Raw genomic sequence first — 23,737 nt, forward strand, 5'->3', positions numbered from 1 at the left:
TACCACCATATAGATCACACATAATACCGCCAGTGTTCTCACATATCGCCATATAGATCACACATAATACTGCCAGTGTTCTCACATAATACCACCATATAGATCACACATAATACCGCCAGTGTTCTCACATACCGCCATATAGATCACACATAATACTGCCAGTGTTCTCACATAATACCACCATATAGATCACACACAATACCACCGTATAATTCTCACAATACTGATCAAGCATAATCACCACCATACAGATCACATAATACCGTCATATAGATCTCACATAATGCCATAATACAGCATGACCCCTGCAGCTCCTGTTATCGCATGCATTGAGTTGTGTGTGTAATGGGGAAAGATATGCAGGGGGGAGAGGAGTGCCTGAGAGGATTAGATACACGGTTCACCAGACAGTATCACACAGGATAGGATTAGATACACGGCTCAGCAGTCAGTATCACACAGGAGAGGATTAGATACACGGCTCAGCAGTCAGTATCACACAGGAGAGGATTAGATACACGGCTCAGCAGTCAGTATCACACAGGAGAGGATTAGATACACGGCTCAGCAGTCAGTATCACACAGGAGAGGATTAGATACACGGCTCAGCAGTCAGTATCACACAGGAGAGGATTAGATACACGGCTCAGCAGTCAGTATCACACAGGAGAGGATTAGATACACGGCTCAGCAGTCAGTATCACACAGGAGAGGATTAGATACACGGCTCAGCAGTCAGTATCACACAGGAGAGGATTAGATACACGGCTCAGCAGTCAGTATCACACAGGATAGAATTAGATGCATGGCTCAGCATAGTATCACAGTATAGGATTAGATGCATGGCTCAGCAGACAGTATCACACAGTATAGGATTAGATACACGGCTCAGCATAGTATCACACAGGAGAGGATTAGATACACGGCTCAGCAGTCAGTATCACACAGGATAGAATTAGATGCATGGCTCAGCAGACAGTATCACACAGTATAGGATTAGATACATGGCTCAGCATAGTATCACAGTATAGGATTAGATGCATGGCTCAGCAGACAGTATCACACAGTATAGGATTAGATACATGGCTCAGCAGTCAGTATCACACAGGATAGAATTAGATGCATGGCTCAGCAGACAGTATCACACAGTATAGGATTAGATACATGGCTCAGCATAGTATCACAGTATAGGATTAGATGCATGGCTCAGCAGACAGTATCACACAGTATAGGATTAGATACACGGCTCAGCATAGTATCACACAGGAGAGGATTAGGTACATGGCACAGCAGACTATCATACAGGAGAGGATTAGATACATGGCTCAGCACAGTGTAGTGATAGATACACGGTCTGATGTCCTTGATCAGTGGCTGCAGTGAGAGGCAGGGTCGGGTCGGAGCAGCACAGAGATTCTCCCCCTCCCCCCCCTGTTACCTCTCTGCAGCTCCTGATAGAGGACATCAGACCCCAGCACTTCACCCTCTCTAGCGATTCTAGAGATTGAGCCAGGGCACCAGGCAGCAGGGGACAGGGAACGGCCGACTGCTGACAGTGTGAGAGGAGAGGCAGCTGGAGCTGCCCCTCCAACAGCACAGCTCTCAGTCACAGTGGAGCTCACACACTGTGGGCTGAAGAAACATGGCGCCGACCTCCTGCCTCTGCTGTGATGTGGAGACAGCCCAGGGGGCGTGGCCAGATCAGAGCAGGAGATAACGCGGTCGGCTCCCGACTGCTGAGTCCTATGCACAGGGCTGCCGTAAATGCAGAGTGGAAATGTCGTGCTGGGACTCTTACACTCCTGCAAAGCAAAATGGCGGCGCCCAGTGGCTGCAAAAATTATTAATAATAAAAAAGATATTAAGGTTAAAAAAAATAATTTTGTATTAAAGATAATTGTTTATATAAACAATCATTTTTAATACAAAAACAAAATTGCGGCACCTTTCCTTTAAAGAAGAAGTTACAGGTCTGTGAGAGCCAGAAATCTTGATTGTTTGTTTCTGACCAAATACTTATTTTCCACCATAATATGCAAATAAAATGATAAAAAAAACTGAAAATGTGATTTTCTGGATTTTTTTTTCTCCGTTTGTCTCCCATAGTTGAGGTCTACCTATGATGTAAATTACAGACGCCTCTCATCTTTTTAAGTGGTGGAACTTGCACTATTGCTGACTGACTAAATACTTTTTTGCCCCACTGTATGTCCATAGAGCAGTGTATATGTCCATATTGTTTCGATTTTGACACTGGAGTAGTACACATGTAAGCACAAAATGTAATTTTGTTTTGCTATTTGAATATTAGTCCAACATGGTGTGGGTACACACCTTGCTACATCTTGGTGTAAAGTTTTGACTACATAAATTCTTTTAGTTTTTCAATACTTATTGTTAATGAATATTTATGTACTTTCAGCAATAATTCAGAGGTAATTAATTATGGTGTTTAACAATTCAGTACCAAATACTTTGAGGCTATGTTCACACGCTGCGGATTTTGCTGCGGGTCCGCAGCAGTTTCCCATGCGTTTACAGTACAATGTTAATTTATGGGAAACGCAATCCGCAGTTCACATGCTGCGGAAGAAAACGCGTGGAAACGCAGCGGTTTACATTTTGCAGCATGTCAATTCTTTGTGCGGAATCCGCAGCGGTTTTACACCTGCTCCATAATATAAAACCGCAGATGTAAAACCACAGTGGAATCCGCACAAAAACTGCGGTAAATCCACGGTAATTCCGCAGGTAAAACGCAGTGCCTTTTACCTGCGGTTTTCACAAATCCGCTGCGGAAAAATCCGCAGACCTCAGGAATACGTGTGCATATACCCTCAGGGTTCCCATACTCGACCGTGTAAGGTTCAAGGACAGTTCCCCCATATGTCCACTAGATGGAGATAAGTATACAGCTAATACATATACCAAATAGGCTTTCATTATGAAAGTTAAGATATGTGAACGGTGTTCTCTATGTGTTGCATGATTCTCACAAAGTATTCTGTGTAGCATTTCACCCGCTACGGGTCTTGGGGACACTCGCTTGGCAGCAGAATCATCATAGACAGGCACGGTTCCTCACACAAATCAGTCCATATGGTTTATTCAAACTCCGCATAAACCAGACAGGGTACAGTCCATTTCATTACAGCCATGAAACATTATAAGACATCAGACAGTTCGTGTAGCAGATGGGCTTCTCTGCTGTGTTATGACCCCCTTGTCCGGGGTTACCTCTCAGTGTAACAACTCTGCTGGCATCACTGCATGGCCTCCCATCCCCCACCTGCATTACACTCAAACTCACTTCTCTGGGCCTTGTTGTGACCTCTCTGCTGCCAGCTCCATGCTGTGTGCCTCATGTCTGCTGTTTGCTCTGTGCATGCTCTGTCTGTGTGCATAGGGGGGGCGGCGCCGGCAACTCCTGTTTCTTATAGAGACTGTGTGCACCTTGCTAAGGTGTCCCTGGCCAATCGCCATGAGGCTTCCTGTATTTAAGACATCCCCACCCATTGGTGGGGGCCTGTGCAACTTACTCCCTCAGTCATTTCTTAGCTGCTGAGGTGCCAGGCCCTGTCTCGCTTACTCTATGTCCTTGTGTAGCCACCCAGTGGGGCTTTGTACCCTGGCCTATGTCTGCCACCCAGAGGAGCGTCGTACCCTGGTTTGTGTCCATGTCTTTGTGTTTAGTCCGGTTCCTGACTTTGTCTTAGCCTAGTCTTGCTCCTGTGACCGTTTATATCCCTGCCTTGGTTTCCTTTCCCTGCGTCTTACTTCGCTCTGCTCTCAGCTCTGTACTCTGTGGCTTTGCTTTCTGCTCTGCTCTCTGTAGCTTTGCTCTGCACTTTGCTGTGTTCTCTGACTTTGCTCTGCACTTTGTGGCCCTGCTTTGCGGCTCCGCTCAGCTCTTGCTCTGTGGCTCTGCTTCTTGTGGCTCTACCTGGCTCTGCTCCTTGCGGTTCTACTTCTCCAACTTTTGGCTCCGCCTCCTGCGTTTCTGCACTTGGCTACGCCTCCAGCTCTTGGCTTCGCCTCCTGCGTTTCTGCACTTGGCTCCTCCTCCTGCTCTTGGCTCCGCCTCCTGCGTTTCTGTTCTTGGCTCTAGCTCCTGTGCTTTCGCTCTGCATCTGCCCTTGCGGTCTTTTTCTACTTATTATTTTGTCCTCCTGTCTGAACAGGTTCCTACCTGTTTCACATACCTGCCTACCGGTTCTTCCAGCGTATCAGTCTTGTCCGCCCGTCCTTCCAGAGAGCCAGCCGTACCTGTCTGCCTACCAGAGAGCCAGCCGTGCCCGCCTGCCTGCCAGCATGTCTGTTGTACCCTTCTGCCTGCCTGTGTCCCAGCCGTGCCCGCCTGTCTGCCAGAGTGCCAGCCGTGCCCGCTTGCTTGTCTATGTTCCGTTCCCCGGTGGGATCAGCTGCCACAGCCAGACACCACCCTGGAGTGGTACCTGGTAGCTTCCTATTGCACAAGTCTGACCTCACCATCGGAGGCTCCAGCGAACACCTAGGAAGCTACTTAGTTATGCCCCTTCCAGGGTAGTTTGGTCTGTGGTCCAATGGGGCCACACCCCTGCACGCCCGCGCCAACTGTTATGGACCTGGTGGTTAGGTGCACCAGGAATGACCTGATAGTTAAACACGGAATCAGGACGAGCTCTGGGGAAATGGGAACTCTGCTGACCGCAAACCCCACTCCCATCAACACAACCAGAAACAGCCGTGGAGCGTGCCCGACTCTGCCTAGACGCCTCTTCACAGCCCAAGAGCCAACCACCCCCAAAGAAAGGAAACAAAACCCTACTTGCCTCAGAGAAATTTCCCCAAAGGTAAAAGCAGCCCCCCCACAAGTATTGACTGTGAGATAAGAGGAAATCACAAACACAGGATGAAATAGGTTTTAGCAAAGAGAGGCCAGTCTAACTAAACAGATTGAGGATAGAAAAGGGATCTTTGCGGTCAACACAAAAAGCTACAAAAACCACACAGTGTGTGCAAAAAATACCCCCGCACCGACTCACGATGCGGTGGTGCCACTCTGCACCCCCAGAGCTTCCAGCTAGCCAGGTAGTTTCATGATAGCAAGCTGGACTGGAACTTGGCAAGAAAAACCATATGTAACAAATGAACAAGCAGGAACTTAGCTTGTGCTGGAGTAGACAGGTCCTCAGAAAGATCCAGGAGAGATCTGAACCATTACTAGAACATTGACAGCTGGCATGGAGTAACGATCTGAGTGGAGTTAAATATAGAATCAGCCTAGCCCCAAACGAGGGCAGCTGGAGAAGGAATCTCAGAACCAGCAGCTCCACTCACAGCCACCAGAGGGAGTCCACGGACAGAACTCACCGAAGTACCATTCATGACCACAGGAGGGAGTTCGAGACCGGAATTCACAACAGCCAACCAGTCTGGGCGCGAGCGTGACACTCAGGAGTTCCACTCCTCACACTGACTTCACGTCAGTCCCAGGTTCTCAACACAGACGGTCCAGGTCTACGGTCTCCAGGTGCTTCCAGGACGACTCCACTCCCAGGAGTCTCCAACACTGACCGTCCAGGACTTTGCACAGGAACCTCACAGGCACATGTGACCCATACCCTGGTCACATTATCTACCCTTAACCACTCCCCTGGGTGGGAGTGTGGGTGTGTGTGTGTAGCTAATTTGACCCTCCCATCTCTCATAACTAACCCTGCCAATCTCTCATTAGAACTACACAATTACTTGTGGGACTACAGGTCCCAGAACACAACATAACTTTAGACTGACAGCGCAGAGTGTCCTCCTCTGCGACACACATACCGGCCATTTATAATCCTGCCGGACTTTCTCTCACCACCACAGTTATAAATCCAAGTGCATCCTGCAGCGCACACACAGCGCCCCCTGGCTGTAACATTGGTCACTGCACCACATCTGGTTGTAAAATACACATGAATGTCACTTGTCTACTTTATTACTCCTGGTTATTACTCATAGGATGACTTATTCAGCACAATAAATGGTGGCTCAGGGCTCCCTCTAGTGGAAGACGTGATGTAAGAGTGATCTCCGACAGTTCATAATTGTACAGCAGACAAATTTCTCACATATTATTTGTCATACTAGCACCGCTTATCCCTCTATGTATTTAGTACTATTGCTTCTTCCAGAAAACATGGACTGGAGAAGTCTGGGATTGTCCCTCCTGATAATCCCCTTATTTGGTTCCTAGTTTCCTCTCATTGTCTTCTGTGTTGTGTTTGGAGGGATGTAGTATGACATCCGTCAGAGCTGCATTAGTTACATCTGAGCTTTTTTGCATATTCTTTCTGGGTAATGTGTTGGGTGACTCAGGGTGTAGCAATGTCCCACTGGCAGTATCTGCTGACTTCTACAGTAGCTTACTCTATAAACCAGGGCTGTGGAGTCAGAGTCCATTTTGGTGGAGTCGGTCTGAAATGGACTCTGACTCCTAAAATATATAATACATTGGGTACAGTAGTTCAGTGCAGGATGTGCTGTAAATGTTTCCATAATAATTTTAGAAAGTTATGAAATGTCCTATAAATGTCTGTTCTGTTCCTGATCTAAAGATCTCGGCTTTTAGTGGAGATGAATCTGTGCTGCACTTTATGTACATGCTCAGTAGTGACCAGTGCTGTGGGGGAAATTAAGGAGTCGGAGGTTTGGCTTTCCATCTTCAGAGCCATGCTATAAATGTGGAGATGTAATGAGAAACATAACGGTTAGAAATAATTATCTGAAACCTCAATGGAAAATGAGAACTTATTGCTTATTTTAGGATATAATCTTACATTAGTTGTGTGTGTATGTGTTTGTGTGGTTTAGCTTAGTATTGCAAAGTTGTTTGTCAGATTCCTGTTACTGTAATTGCCGATAAAGCAATATACGATTTTCAAAAAATTGTGGGTACTTATTTTTTGGACACAAAGTCCTTTTTCCAAAAGCCCCTGAATTTCTTTAAGCGATTATCCACTACTTTATCATTCATGACCTGACCATAGGATAGTTCATCAATGTCTGTTCGGTTGGGGTCCGACACCCAGCACCCCCGCCGATCAACTGTTCCCGGAGGCAGCTGTCGATTGTGGAGCTGCTCCGTCTTCTGATAGTGGCTGCTCAGGGTACTGCATATCCGCCTCCTGATTTGAATAGAAGGCAGATGTGCAGTACCCTGCCGCGGCCTCAGAAGACGGATAAGCTCAGCAATTGAGGATAGGTCATCAATAATAAAGTAGTGCACAACCTCTTTAACTGAAAGGGGTTGTCTGGTCAAAAACTACAACCCTGCAGTCACTCTACAGGACTACTTGTCAATCTTCACATCATGCACGCTATGAGGATTCTTCTATATCAGCACCGGGAACGGCAGTCATGTGACCACAAGTTTGAGATCATACTCCAGGCCACAATCAATGCAAGAAATGGCAAGAGCCAACCTCAAATAATGAGGGCACTAATGTCCCACTTATACACACAGTTATATGTCAGTCAGAGCAGTGTGCATACTATCCTATGATGAGTAATCCAAAAATATCAATAACAGCTCATCAGAAAACCCAAATACCCATAATATAATCACTGCAGAAGTATCCAAACAGCCCAAACATCCAGGACCCCAAACACAATATCAAGGGAGAAAACCACATTCTAAGATGGAAATACATGTATACGTAGCGGAAAGCTCCCAAGCAGTAGGGGGTCTAAACAAGCCTCTTATGTGTTTCTCCACTTTAAATAGCAGTTTCCCTAGGGGACAGAAAAAGGCCATAAGCAAAGAAATAGATTCTTGTCTGCCATCATGACTTCCTGTCCTGCGTTTGGATTTAATTTATATAAAGAGCAGGGTGGATAAAAATCAATGTTTTTTTAAAAAAAATCAAAAAAATCGGATTTTTTTGATTTAAATCGGATTTTTTTGATTTAAATCGGATTTTTTTCAATAAACTGCTTTTTGAGGAAAATATTTTACCATCCAAAGGTTCTTCCATCATGAGATAAAGCTGAGTTGTTTAACTCAGTAGAATAAAGGCTGTATATGTGTAACATTCACAATGCCATGCTCTTCCAGAGGTTTCTGTAGGATGCTGACTATCCAACAAGTTTGGGCATGTCAACTGAATGGAAAAAGAAACTAAACCAAAAGTGAAACCAAGCTAGAAGTGTGGAATTAAAGGGGCAGTATGAACAAAATGTGGAGGCTATTAATAGTTTATACAATTAAGACATGCTGCTTTTAAACACCTACCTATTGCCATATAGTAAAACAAAAAAGATTTTTACTTACTTTGGGGTCCCCCCCTCACCCTGGCGTTAGATCGTTGCCCCTAGTTTCGTCCGTGTAACTATGGGCGCACATGCGCACTGCTCTCACTTCTCATTTTAATCGTGATTTATATTAAAAAAAACCTTTTGATTTAAATCAGTGATTTAAATCATGATTAAAATCATGATTTAAATCGATCCGATTTAAAAAGAAAAAAATCTTTTGATTTAAATCGTGATTTAAATCATGATTTAAATCGGCGTGATTTAAATCAATCCACCCTGATAAAGAGTAATTTATTCGTGAAGCTATTTCTTCCCTTATCGCTTATTTTGGCTGCTTCAGATCTGTTGTCCGAGCTCAGAGTAGATGGGGTTAATGTCATTGGTGAGCTGGAATCCAGCTTGTGATATTACAGAAAATGGCCACATAAATTCTGTAGTTTCACACTAGCGTTTACCTGATCTTCGGAGGGCTGCGGACTTCCTCTGTGAAGCCCCGCCCTCGGCCGCACCTCCGCCGCTAGCTCCGCCTACTTCTGCAAGCGGCTCGCATGCGACCTCCATACCTCTCTTTAACATTAGGTACGCAGGTCCTGCCGCAGTATGCGGATGCTGCCGCATGCGTCGTTTTGACGATGCGGGAAAAAAAAATGCTACAGGCTGCGTCCTACGCTGGTCGCCGCATCGTCAAAACGACGTATGCGGCAGCATCTGCATACAGTGGCACGACCTGCGTACCTAATGTTAAAGATGGGTACGGAGGTCGCATGCTGGCCGCATGCAGAAGTAGGCGGAGCTAGAGGCGGAGGTGCGGCCGAGAGCGGGGCTTCACGGAGGAAGTCCGCAGCCTGCCGCAGATCAGGTAAACGCTAGTGTGAAACTAGCCTAAGTGAGCATCTCTGATTTCTGTGTGCCCTCTATCTCTTCTTCATCCTCCAAAACCTCTGCGGTGCCCACACACTGCCAGCTTCAGAACTCTTATTAGCCACGGCTCCTCCAGCACTACTCCCAGGGAGGCGGGCAGAAGTGTAGGTGACGCAGCTTCTACTGAACCAACGCAGCCTTCCAGCACCGCAACATTGTCCTGGAAGTGGTGTCTGAAAAAATCCTGTTCAAAAACCGAATTGAGAGAGGCTAAGTAGCGGATGAATCATATATTTGCTTAATTTCACAGCCCTACAGCCAAGTACTGTTACCTTTTTTGAAGAAAATGAATTTTACAGCCTTTTAAAGAGAATCTGTCACAGGTTTCTGCTTCCCCATCTGATTGAAGCATAATGTAGGGAGGAGACCCTGATTCCGGCGATGTCACTTTACTAGTCTTTGTTTATATTTGGATAAAATCTCTGTTTTATCTGCTGTCCATCTACCAGTTTTCGGAATGGGAGCTCTGTATAGACTGTGTTCCAATACAAGAGAAGTCATACAATCGTGGCCAAAGACTGACACAAGTTTTGTTTTTCACAAAGTTTGCTGCTTGCTTACATAGGTCTTTTGTGGATTGTTTTTACTGAAGTACAATTATAAGCGTTTCATAAACTTTTATTGACAAATATACAAGTTTATGTAAAGACAACACTTAGAGTTGACCCTTCATTTTCAAGACTTCTCTTAATAATAATCTTTATTTTTATATAGCGCTAACATATTCCGCAGCGCTTTACAGTTTTGCACACATTATCATCGCTATCCCCGATGGGGCTTTGGAATGTGGGAGGAAACCGGAGAACCCAGAGGAAACCCACGCAAACACGGGGAGAACATACAAACTCCTTGCAGATGTTGGCCTTGGTGGGATTTGAACCCAGGACTCCAGTGCTGCAATGCTAACCACTGAGCCACCGTGCTGCCCACCTTGACTTGCTCAATATCCACTTGTAGGCCCAATCCTGAGTGCTGACTAATCATGGCTCGGAGTTTGCCACAATTTCTGTGTTTTTGTTTGTCCAACCACATTTTGAGGGTTGGCCAGGTTCTCAATGGGATTGAGATCTGGGGAGGTTCCTGGCCATAAACCCAAAATCTAAATGTTTTGTTAGACCCAAAATTTCAATGTTTTGTTCACCAAACCAATTAGTTATTACTTTTGCCTTGTAACATGGTGCTTCATCATGCTGGGAAAAGCACTGTTCATCATCAAATCGCTCTTGGATTCTTGGGAGAAGTTGTACATGGAGGAATTTTAGAAACTAGTCGCTATTCATGACCGTGTTCCCTAGGCAACATTGTGATGCTTTACTGTTGGCATGACATAGGACTTGTGGTAAAAGTTGCCTCATGCTTGCAGATCTCCAAAATAGTGACAATGGAGCTTTCTCAGAGAAAATAATTTTGCAGAAAGTACAGGGATTGGACTGCAGAGAGCTGATACGTACTTCCGTTCCATTCTCGGTGTTCCAGATCTTTGATCGTCCAGCTGTCAGACTTCAAGTGATTAGCAACTTATCTCATATCTATTTGACAAAGGATAACTTGAATTTTGGGAATACCCCTTTAACTTTGTTTTTACTTATGCAACATATGCCCAAAATACCAGAACCTGCAATGCTATTTACAAACAACACAGCAGCCACAATGATAGAAGAAACAATTTGTGAGCTGGTCTCCTCAGCCAAGGATCCTGACAATCACACTGATCAAAACAGGAAGTGGCATAACGGTGTCCTGTAATTTATGGGCTGTGCTGATTGGGCTTGGTGCACAAGGCAATTAATTAGAGAGAAAACCTGCTTCTTTCTCCTTTGGAGCCTGTCTGTACTGACAGAAAGGAGTCCCCCTCTAGATGATTTCTGTATACAGTGGCACGTTATCATTTATAAACATGGCAGCATCAGCCTGATTGCTCCAGTCTTTTAAACTGGAGGTATTTACATGTTAACATTAGTCATTTTTTTTAAATGGAGCTTGGCACTAGTTATGCAGATATGTTTTCACTTCCTAAAAAGCTGATTGCAGCCTGCTCTTCTACTAATGGACTCCGATGCTAATGAAAAAAAGGACCGATGCATGATCCCTGGTGATCCTGCACTCTGCCGTTCATGTGATCGCTGTAACCAGGACCTCAACTCTGCTGGAACTTTGAAAGACTTGAAAGGGACTTATTGATGTTTTCTTATCATTAAATTGCATTCTCTGCTGTTCAATTGAGGAGTCTATCTGCGCAAATTGATGTTTCTAACTAAGCAAGGTACCTTTTAGGGGACATACCTTTAAAAAAAAAATATTGCACCTTTAGTGTCCATATCCATTGCTGTGTGTGACATAAATTGTTCTTTATTCAGATATAAAGAAGCTTGGTGCACGTTTTTGTGACTAAGCCGTTCAGTGCACCTTCCCACCTTCTTGTTTCTTGTCTCCTCCCTTCTCTTCCTCGAGCTACAAGAGCCAGAGGAGGGTGGAGGTAAAATAAAAACTAATTTGTCAACACAAGTTGATTTGTTCATAATGGTACAAATTTTCTTCTGGTTCTATCCTCTACAAGGTGTGCTATGCTTGGTTGGACAGTAATTTTTGCTGACAGATTCCTTTTACATAGAGCAAAGACCTCCTCAAAAAAGCCACAAAGAATGTAGAGTTCAAAAACATATACTTTATTTATATAAAGAATAAAGCCTCAAACAGTTAACACAATCCATAAATGATGAGAAAGATGCCTCCAATCTAAAACCAGGTCACATGTAAATCATGCACTGATACCTATATATAGATAGTCAAACAATATATATCACAGAAAACCTCAAAAATGGTTATATGTCATGTGGCTCAGTAATAGTTAATATGTAAAAAGAGGACTACGGAAAAATCCCCATTACAAAGTGCTAAATGCATATGTCCGAACGGCCACGCAGCAAATAAATTAATTAAAAGGCTACGGGAATGGCACCAAACGGTACTGGCTATCCTACTGAAAACATCTAGATACGTGCCTATAATGCTGCGGGTTCGTAGACAAAGTAATGTGTAATCTCAAGACATATTTACCAGTGAGATAGCACAGACCTGGACAAACCCCTACGCACGTTTCGATATAATTCTTCTTCCGGGGGCGTATGACATGGAGGGTAATGGGAGTGTATTTAAGTGAACATCAGCCAATCACAGCACTGGCCCTGGCCGCAGTAGAATTAACATAATGACCTCATATACCTATTGCGCAATTGCGGAAATGACGATCAGAAATACTTATATGGAATAACCCATATATACCCACAAAAGGTGAAAGTATAAATAAAGATGTAACGGTCACATCGCTAAAAGATGGCAAACCGCTAGCTAAACGTTATGAAAGGAAGTGCCGATAAATAATTAGTGTGCGAAGTATGTGTGAATAAGAGCCCACTACGCAGTAGCGGAAGTGACGGGCCAACTGTTGCTAGGCAGCAGAATAACAAATCAAAGACTGTGACGTGACCAGTCGGAACTAGTGTTGCTTGGCAACACGTCATGCAGCGCATGCGCTGTCGGGGCCGCAGACCTAAGGATCCACCCGCCGGCGGCGGCGACCGGTCATGCGCACTGACCCGGAGTACCAGGTGAGGTCGGAAGCCAAGTCAAATGCCGCAAGCAGGAGGGTCCAGCCAAGGCGCATGCGCACGACATGATGCCGAAGCATATAGACAAATGTGGTATGTGAAAGGGGGCTAACCTATCAGACCCACTAAGTAGTGACAATAAAGTGCGATACATAGACATACTAAGTATAATATAAAGCGGGTTAGAACAAATAAGTAGTCCAATCTGAATCCATAAATGAGGTCTTCCACAGAAAAATTGTCCAGTAGTAAATAGATCGAAAAAAGAGGACTAAAATTCCTTTCTATTCAGGATAAGTATCCAAGAGGAGTCCCATTTTATGATGTACTTCAGAGTGACAGTTCCAAGATCAAGATCATACTTCTGACCAGCCGACACTGTAGAGTTGAAATATTCATATTTATAGTTGAATGTCCAAAGGAACCAACGTGCAGTTTTACGAAAGTAGATGACTATTTTAAACTACTCCTGGTATTGCTGCCAGTCAACTCTGTGAAGCTGATGTACTAAATGAATAAACAGGATAAAACAAAACAATTAGAAACAATAAAATCCCAAACCCCATAAAAACTGTATCAGATAACAAAGCGCATTGATTGAGCCTATAAAAAGGCTCCAAAACCCAGACTTTCATTTAACCCTTGAGGAGTCATGGTACCCAACCTGTATATCCACCGACTTTCGGTCTGTGCCAAAAGTCTACTTAAATCCCCACCTCGTATCCCCATTGATACGGAGTCAATGCCTCTCACCACGAGACCCACCGTGCTACAATTGTGATACATCTTAAAGTGGCGAGGTAGGGTTTTTAAAGTAGTCTCATCCTCATTTGTTTTTGCCTTCTCTATGTCCCTACAGTGTTCTCTGATCCGGACCTTTAGTTCACGTGTAGTGAGGCCAATGTAGATTTTACCACAAGGACACGTGGCATGGTAGATAACACCTCTAGTAGAACAATTAATATACTTTCTGATCTCAAATTTCCTAGATCCATCGAAGTTAGCAAAAGTTTTTGTCTTAATTGTGTTGTCACAGGCCTTGTATAGGCCACAAGGGAAGAAGCCGGCATTGGTGACATCACATGGCTTTTTCTTAGACCCAATTGGATTGTAGAAGCTATGTACCAGAGTGTCAGATAGATTTTTAGATCTCCTGGCCGTGATTAGTGGCTCATTTGGTAAGATCTTTTTCAAAATTGGATCGGTAAAAAGTATTTGCCAATGTTTAACCATAATATCCCTAAATTGATGCCATTTATTATGGTAAGTGGTGATCATCCTGACCTGTTCAGAATCCCTATTTTTGATTTTATTAGTGTGCCCATAAAGCAGTTCCTGTCTAGAACTGTTCACTGCCCTATGATAACCCCTTTTAACACACTTTTTACTATAACCTCTTTCAAAAAATCGGTCGGCCAGATCCCTAGCCTGAGTTTTTTAACGTTTAGCTAGCGGTTCGCTATCTTTTAGTGATGTGACCACTACGTCTTTATTTATACTTTCACCTTTTGTGGGTATATATGGGTTATTCCATATAAGTATTTCTGATCGTCATTTCCGCAATTGCGCAATAGGTATATGAGGTCATTATGTTAATTCTACTGCAGCCAGGGCCAGTGCTGTGATTGGCTGATGTTCACTTAAATACACTCCCATTACCCTCCATGTCATACGCCCCCGGAAGAAGAATTCTATCGAAACGCGTGTAGGGGTTTGTCCAGGTCTGTGCTATCTCACTGGTAAATATGTCTTGAGATTACACATTACTTTGTCTACGAACCCGCAGCATTATAGGCACGTATCTAGATGTTTTCAGTAGGATAGCCAGTACCGTTTGGTGCCATTCCCGTAGCCTTTTAATTAATTTATTTGCTGCGTGGCCGTTCGGACATATGCGTTTAGCACTTTGTATATGGGGATTTTTCCGTAGTCCTCTTTTTACATATTAACTATTACTGAGCCACATGACATATAACCATTTTTGAGGTTTTCTGTGATATATATTGTTTGACTATCTATATATAGGTATCCGTGCATGATTTACATGTGACCTGGTTTTAGATTGGAGGCATCTTTCTCATCATTTATGGATTGTGTTAACTGTTTGAGGTTTTATTCTTTATATAAATAAAGTATATGTTTTTGAACTCTACATTCTTTGTGGCCTTTTTGACGAGGTCTTTGCTCTATACTAGATTGAATGTGTTCGTTTGATTTATCTATGGACTAATAAGATTCCTTTTACAGCAGAGGGATGAGAAAATTGGATGTGTGCAGGCCCTCATCTTTACTGCGCTGGGGCAAGACTTCGCTGTTAGTGTGGATGATGTAGGAGGCTTCACCCACATCAATCATAAATGGAAGATAGACAGTTGTGCTGCATATGGTCGGGAGGATATATACATTCATCGTAGCTCTTGGTGCCTATATATATATATATATATATATATATATATATATATATATATATACCGTGTGTGTATTTATATATATATATAATTTTAGCCCGATTCTAACGCATCGGGTATTCTGGAATATATATATAGTTTATTTATGAAGATTTTAGGATAATACATTAAATACACAGGATTCGGCCAACCGCGACCGATTAGCGAAGCATGGTTCAAATCCCACGCCAATTCGCGGCCGGACTGCACCTGTCGCTGATTGTTTGCGGCCGGCCACGTAGTATATAGCACAGCCACGTAGTATATAACAGCCCACGTAGTACATAGCACAGCCACGGAGTATACAGCACAGCCCACGGAGTATATAGCACAGCCACGTAGTATATAACACAGCCCACATAGTATATAGCACAGCCCACGGAGTGTATAACAGCCTACGTAGCATATAACACAGCTCACGTGGTATATAACAGCCCACGCACGTAGTGTATAACACAGCCCACGTAGTGTATAACACAGCCCACGTAGTATATAGCACAGCCCACGTAGTATATAACAGCCCATGTAGTGTATAACCCAGCCACGTAGTATATTGCACAAGCCACGTAGTATATTGCACAGCCCACGTAGTATATTGCACAGCCCACGTAGTATATAGCAATGTGGGCATCATATCCCTGTTAAAAAAAGAATTAAAATAAAAAAATTGTTATATACTCACCTTCCATTGGCCCCCGGATCCAGCCCAGGCGTTTACCGATGCTACTCGCGCGCTCCGGTTCCAAGAGTGTATTGCGGTCTCGCGAGATGATGATGTAGCGGTCTCGCGAGACCGCTATGTCATCATCTCGCGAGATCGCAATGCATGGAGCGGTCACCGGAGTGTCGCAAGGAGCGGGAAAGGCCTGTTCTGGATCCGAGGGGCCGACGGACGGTGAGTATATAACTATTTTTTTTATTTTTTTTTTTTATTATTTTTAACATTAGATCTTTTTACTATTGATGCTGCATAGGCAGCATCCATAGTAAAAAGTTGGTCACACAGGGTTAATAGCAGCATTAACGGAGTGCATTACACCGCGGTATAACGTGGTCCGTTAGCGCTGCCATTAACCCTGTGTGAGCGCTGACTGGAGGGGAGTATGGAGCGGGCACTGACTGCGGGGAGTAAGGAGCAGCCATTTTGCCGCCGGACTGTGCCCGTCGCTGATTGGTCGTGGCTGTTTTGTATAATATATACAGGGCATTTGCACTTTCACGCGACTTAACTAAGCTATGAACAGTAGAGCTGCTCTGGCAACTGCTGATGGTGAGGGCTGCGGGAGGATGGTGATTTGCAGGACTGATAACAGTTCTTCATGATCAGGAACTAAACGAGAGAGGGAGAGAGGTGAGCCACTAGCTGCTGTATAGAAAGCATTGGCTTGGAGAGAACTGACAGGTATTTTGTGTTAACGCCTCAGCCTGGAATATAGCTACTGTGCATACTCTCCAGACTCTGTTGATCGACCTCCTTGGCAACAAGCTGAACACTATGTAAGATGAAGTTCTCTTGTCAGGACAAGGATCTCCATTATAAAAAGTAAATCAACTGATTCACTGGCGAGCCTCCTGTCAGTAAGTGCCGATTGTACGTACAGCCGCCGCTCACTATGTTCTGAGGAGTGACTGAAGCCTAACTTCTATGACTGAAGGGTTGAATGTCAGGAGAAATAAAGGTAAAGGGAACCTGTCACCAGAAATTACGCTGATAACCTGCAAATATGGGGTTAATCTGCAGGTTAACAGCGTTATGATGCTGTTTGGCGCCTGCAGGGAGAAAATCTTTATTCTTAAGATCTTTATTCTTCCCGCCAGCATTCGATATTCAGTCATAGGGGCGGGGGGTGGCATCGGTTCAGTCACCGCTCTGAGTATACAGAGCAGCCGCTATAACCGTACCTGACTGACAGCCGCTATAATCCAACCTGACTAACAGCCGGCCGCAATTTAGAGCCAGTGTCAGGGCCGGGCGCGCGGTTATAGCTGCTGCTCGGTATAATCAGAGCGGTGACTGAACCGGCTCCGCTCCAGAATGCCGAATGCTGGCGAGGAGAATAAAGATCATTTTCTCCCTGCTGCATTTGGCTGCGTGCAGCATCATAACACTGTTAACCTGCAGATTAACCCCCATATCTGCAGGTTACCAGTGTTATTTCTAGTGACAAGTTCCTTTTAATTTCTTCCCAGTCGCTGAGCTTTCAGTGCTGCAGCCGCACACCTTTAGAACACTATTAACCTGCAAATTAACCCAATATCAGTTAGTTAATAGCTTTTGTGGACATGATGGGTTCCCTTTAAACCTCTGCTCTTTCAGAGATTTTCTGTCCAGTGAGCAGTCCTATCAGAGATTTGACACCTATATTTCTATAAGTGTGCACAGGGAGATAGCTGTAAGTCACCGATGGGACCGCCCAATGCCCCAGATAGACCAGAGGATTAAGGCTAAGTGCACACGTCACAGAATTGCCGCGGAAATTTCCGCGGCAATTCTGCAACTCCTGCCGAGGGTATATCGCATGCGGAATTGTCATGCATATTCCTAGCGTTTTCCAAGCGATCTGTAGCATCGCTTGGAAAACTGATTGACAGGTTGGTCACACTTTGTCAAACATAGTGTTTGACAAGTGTGACCAACTTTTTACTATTGATGCTGCCTATGCAGCATCAATAGTAAAAAGATATAATGATAAAAAAAATTTAAAAATGGTTATTCTCACCTTCCGAAGGCCCCCGATCTCCTCAGCGGTGCACGCGGCCGCTTCCATTCCTATAGATGCTTTGTGTGCAGGACCTGCGATGACGTCACGTGACCACGACGTCATCTCAGGTCCTTCACACAAAGCATCCATGGGAACGGAAGCAGCCGCGTGCACCGCTGAGAGGCGGGAAGACTCCGGGGGCCATCGAAGGTGAGTATATCACTATTTTTTATTTTAATTCTTTTTTTTTTTTACCAATTATATGGTGCCCAGTCCGTGGAGGAAAGTCTCCTCTCCTCCACCCTGAGTACCAACCGCACATGATCTGCTTACTTCCCGCATGGTGGGCATAGCCCCATGCGGGAAGTAAGCAGATCAATGCATTCCTAGGTGTGCAGAATCCCCGCGATTCCGCAAATTAGTGAACATGCTGCGTTTTTTTCTGGAATGCGTTTGCGCTCAGGAAAACAACGCAGCTTGTGCACAAAAAATGCGGATTGCATTCTATTAAATAGGATGCTTAATGTGAGCGTTTTTTTTCACGGTTTTATAGCGTTTTTATAGCGAAAAAACGTGAAAAAAAAGCGACGTGTGCACACAGCCTAAGTGATTATAGCACAGGTTATACTGAATATTTTCTCATAAAGCTATAGATCTGCTCTGCTCTACCTGCTCTATATCCTGGTACATGCAGATTGATCTACATTTTCATGGAGACTGATTCCCAGTAATTATATACAGATGATTGGCTACCAAGTATGAGGTCCAGGTGCAGAATTTACACACCTTGGCATGTTGTCAAAGGGCATGGTAGCATATTTAGACCACGCATGCTGCTCACTGTAGAACAAGCAAATTTACCACCTTGGCATTGTGTTGAAATAACAGCTTCTGGGACGCTTTGGAGAAATGAGCGTATCACTGGTTCCGCAGCCAAATCATTTGTAGCGGTGAGATGTTGGTATGCCTGGAATGAAGACTGGATGGATCTGGCTAGCGTACATTATGGCAAATGTGCTTCCTGGCGTTGCCCCAGACTTGTCTCCCTTCAAGCACATTTGGGATGTAATTGGTTGGGAGCTGCCATCAGTGGATCTTGATGATTCCTGTGCCCAAGTGCATTCAGTGTGGCAGAAAATTCCTCAAACAACCATTATTAACTTAATTGACAGCATTCTAAGATATGTAACTTGTTCTCTGTATGGCACTCCTATTCGATGCTAAACGAATCAAGACCCTTTGGACATTTTGTATCAGTTTTTCACATTTACAAATCATTAACATGTTTGCCAGTCCTGTGATTTTCATAATTCCATGACTTTTCCTTCTTGGCTCTGCAACTTTAATGTTGAGTATCTATGTAGGTATGCCAATACCTTGTTTCCAGTGAAGGCGAGACAGGCTTCAGTTTTAGTATTGACTAGCTGAAGAGCCCGGTGTTGCCCGGGCATAGTTACTAACTGTGGTTAGTTATAGCAAATTATAATAATTATCCTCCATTTCATAGTCCCGTGCCCATATACCCATCATACATATCCTCCATCTCCTAGTCCCATGCCCATATACCCGTCATACATAACCTCCATCCCATAGTCCCGTGCCCACATTCCCATCATACATATCCTCCATCCCATAGGCCCGTACATATATTCCCATCATACATATCCTCCATCCCGTAGTCCCATGCCCACATACCCATCACACATCCTCCATCCCATAGTTTGCCCATATACCCGTTATGACATAATCTTCGCCATGGCAACCATTCTGACATCTTTGCCATGGTAACCTGTTATGACATCATCATCGCTATGGCAACCATTATGACATAACCGTCACCATTGCAACCTATTATGACATCATTGTCGCCATGGCAACCATTATGACATCATCTTCACCATGGCAACGTTTATGATATCATCGTCGCCATGGTAACCATTATGACATCATCGTCGACACCCACACATATACACTTGTATGTATGTATGTATATGTATATATATATATATATATATATATATATATATATATATATATTGCAAAGTAGTAACAGACAAAATAAAAAAACAAGAGAAAAACCCTGTCAGTAACTGTTAAAAGGTATATAAGGGACTTTCTGAAAAAAGAAAAACTGTATCCAAGCACTTACAGGCAAGTAGTTGCTCTTTACCTGCCTGTTCTGCCGGGCGCCACTCTTCCCTGGCACAGAGTGGTCACAGGCCGCTCCTACCGGAGATTCAGCTGCCTCCGCTGATGACACAGCCGCGTTTTCTTTTCCGCTCTGCTTTGTCGACATGGTGTGACTTCTGACGTCATTCTGATTGACATGAGGCTCTCCCAGTTAGACAGTGGCCATCCGGCTGTCCATCAAAATGACAGACGTCCTGCCCTGTCAATAGAGCACAGCGGAAAAGAGAATCTGACGACGTGACGTCAGCAGAGGCAGCTGATTCCCCAGCAGGAGCGGTCTGTGCACAACAGGCGGGTAAGTAGCAACTACCTGTCTGTTAGTGCTTGGGCACATTTTTTGTTTTTCAGGAAGTCCAAATGATCCCCTTTTAATGTAAATTGTTGCAGAATTGCCTTATGTACAGTGGTGTAATATGACCTATTTATCCTCTGAGCCGTGCGTCACCTTGCATGTCAGTGTGGAGTCTACAAGCAGGTGGGCTCTTCTGGGCTGTGCCTGCACAGGATGAAGTAGGACCAGAACAAGAATGCTTCTGTCAGTCCGCAGCTCCCTAGTGACTAGCTGTCAGAAAGCCATTTCCAGATCAGGAACATTCATGTGTATGGCCGCCCTTTGAGGCATGCCTCGTTGCCATAGTGACTGGGATGACTGCCTTTTTTCCCCCATCGCATTACTCTCTTATCTCACAACCTTTAATGTAATATTAAACATCAAAAAGTGAATTTAGGTCAGTAAAAAAAATGGCTTCTCCAAGTATATGAGCGCAAGGAATTATGGGCATGTGGTATTTGTGAGCTGCTCTAATATTCAGTCTGGCTGTCGGCATCAGTAACTGGTTTTCTTTCTTCTTCCCTCATCTTGGGCATGGCCCCCAGCAGTGTGAGGAGAGCGGAGGGAGTACATGTGTGTGTGTGTGGATGCTGAGCCCTAGGTATAGATTTTCTCCTGTCTGAGGCTTTCTCTCCGCCTCCTGTACGCCCCTCCGTGGTGCCTTGCTCAGCTGATGCTTGAGAAATCTTGCTAGGCATCTCTGGAGAAGGGATGCAGATGGAGACAGTCACTGTGAGTCACGGGAAGCCGCTCTGCAAATGGAGCCAGGGATGCTAGGAACGGCCACGGTCAGCAGCTGGGAATGGGTTGCACTACTAGTGTGATCCTTTTTAAAGGCATTTGCACAGTATTAGAGAGAAACTGTGCTTACATCTGCAAACAGCAAGGCGAAAATAATGCCCTCGAGTTCACCGCGCAGAGCTTGTCGAGAGAGGACTCCGGCTTCACACACTCATCTCTGGTAAATATGCAATGGCTTGTACCGGGGTCCTGCCACATCGCAATGGGCAAACCGTTTTACTGTATGTCAGATTACCTTAAGGGTGCGATTGTTTTCTGGGGAATATTATTTGTCGTGTCAGAAAATCAAAATATATCTAATATTCTTAGATCACAACCTGCTGAGGTTATAGTTGGCTCCTATATAGAATGTCCCATTTACTGTCTCTAATAGAAGATGCCGGTATGGTAGACGGTGTGAGTCTGGCACGTAAGCACTCCGCTGTCACACTTGGATTTCCCTTGGCTGGGGCTCCACATACGAGCTATTCACCAAGTCCATTATGTGATGTGTGTTTCATTACAAGAATTAATAAAGGGAAGTCACTTACAATTGTCCTTGGCTGTCTAATGAATGACATTATTTCCATGTGCCACCCTCCGATCAGCTTTTTGTCTGGAAGCATAATTGCATTAATATGCCAGCGTGATATTGTTATAATGTGAGAGATATTTATAATTTCACTAGATGGTGGCCCGATTCTTCGATCGGGAAATCTAGAATATGTATGTAGTTTATTTATGAAGTTTTCAGAATAATGCAATTTTATACACAGGATTCGGCCGGCCAGGCGCGACCAATTAGCGAAGCGTGGTTCCAATTCCGTGCCAATTCGCGGCCGGACTGCGCCTGTCGCTGATTGGTCACGCCCGGCCGTGAACAATCAGTGAAGCCCGGGCCTTCTCCAGGTTTTTGAGGGCCCCGGGCGAAAGAGTCTCAGTGGGCCCCCCTCTTTAACACATACCACGATTCATGATGCACAGATATGCAGAGAAATATAGCACAGCCTAGTAGCATACAGCCCACGTAGTATATAACACAGCCCACATAGTTTATAGCACAACCCCCGTAGTATATTGCACAGCCACGTAGTATATTGCACAGCCACGTAATATATTGCACAGCCACGTAATATATTGCACAGCCACGTAGTATATAGCACAGCCACGTAGTATATAGCACAGAGACGTAGTATATAACAGCCCATGCAGTATATAACACAGCCCGTACAGTATCTAACACAGCCCACGTAGTATATAGCAATGTGGGCACCATATCCCTGTTAAAAAAAATTAAAATATAAAATAGTTATATACTCACCTTCCGTCAGCCCCCAGATCCAGCCCAGGCGTTTACCGATGCTCCTCGCGACGCTCCGGGAAAGGCGCCAGAAAGTGAGTATATAATGATTTTTTATTTTGTTTATTATTTTTAACGTTAGATCTTTTTACTATTGATGCTGCATAGGCAGCATCAATAGTAAAAAGTTGGTCACACAGGGTTAATAGCAGCGTTAACGGACTGCGTTACACCGCAGCATAACACGATGTAACGCAGCCATTAACTCTGTGTGAGCGCTGACTGGAGGGGGCACTGACAGAGAGTAGGAAGGGGCGAATTCGCGGCTGGACTGTGCCCTGCCGGCCGCGACCAATCAGCGACGCTGGATTTCCATGATAGATAGACAAACAGACGGAAGTGACCCTTAGACGATTATATATATATAGATTCTTTCAATGCTTGGATTTTCCAGGATCTGCTTTGGGTGGTGATATTTTTCGACACTTGGATTCCAGTAGTTATAGTGCCACATACTGCCAGATATCTGCATCAATCGGAAACAGTTTCTCTGCAAAATCCTCAAAATCATTTTTGCAAATTGCTGATTTTGTATTTCCTTTTTTATCTTATAGATATCAGCAATCATAGCTCTGAATCGGCAGTGATCAATTCATGATTAGACCATAGTTGCAGTGCCAGAGTAGGGATCCAGTTCGTAATTACGGTATATAGAGAAAAGACTCGGCACTTGAATTTTAACAATTTTATTTAGGCAGTCCAATTGCAATTTATGACTTTTTGGTCCTAAAATCCGGACCTCCATCAGAATGCAACGGGTTGTCGTGGCTTGTGATAGTTTGGTATGTGCAGCGCAGACGGGAAGGCGACTGCAGTCACACGTGCAGAGATGCTAGGACTGAAACGTCATGTATATTAAACTGGATTGCTTAACTAAAATTGTCATAATTCATCCTCACGAACCTTGAGTGCCGAGTCTTTTCTGTAGACCATTGACCAATACTGTAAGAAATTCACAAAATGTTGTGGTCCATTAAATCACAGCGATATGGCTAATGTCCTATGTTCCCTGACCAGTTATCATCCTGATTATCTTGTTCATAGTGAAAAATTGCTTCATGTAGATGCAGGAAAAGGTCAACTGTAAATTGATCTTGATCGATTGTGTTGAGATA

The 23,737-nt window shown here is 44.3% G+C and overlaps 1 protein-coding gene across 15 annotated transcripts in view; it reads left to right on the top strand.

Moving 5' to 3' along the window:
* The window catches only part of DOCK9 (dedicator of cytokinesis 9), a 310,144-nt gene that overhangs the window by 65,401 nt on the left and 221,006 nt on the right, over window positions 1-23,737 (top strand). For 5 of the 15 annotated variants that reach the window (XM_077297091.1, XM_077297103.1, XM_077297088.1 and 2 more), the window contains exon 1: window positions 21,174-21,443. The exons of 6 other annotated variants lie outside the window; for them this stretch is intronic. In XM_077297091.1, the coding sequence (XP_077153206.1) occupies window positions 21,285-21,443 (159 nt within the window). In that variant the 5' untranslated portion in view covers window positions 21,174-21,284. Of the gene's footprint in view, window positions 1-21,172; window positions 21,444-23,737 lie in introns of those variants that run through there. 4 more of the 15 variants (XM_077297086.1, XM_077297095.1, XM_077297100.1 and 1 more) reach the window with 1 other exon arrangement.

This window comes from Ranitomeya variabilis, chromosome 3 (genome assembly GCF_051348905.1).
Source record: "Ranitomeya variabilis isolate aRanVar5 chromosome 3, aRanVar5.hap1, whole genome shotgun sequence".
NCBI classification, from domain to species: Eukaryota; Metazoa; Chordata; class Amphibia; order Anura; family Dendrobatidae; genus Ranitomeya; species Ranitomeya variabilis.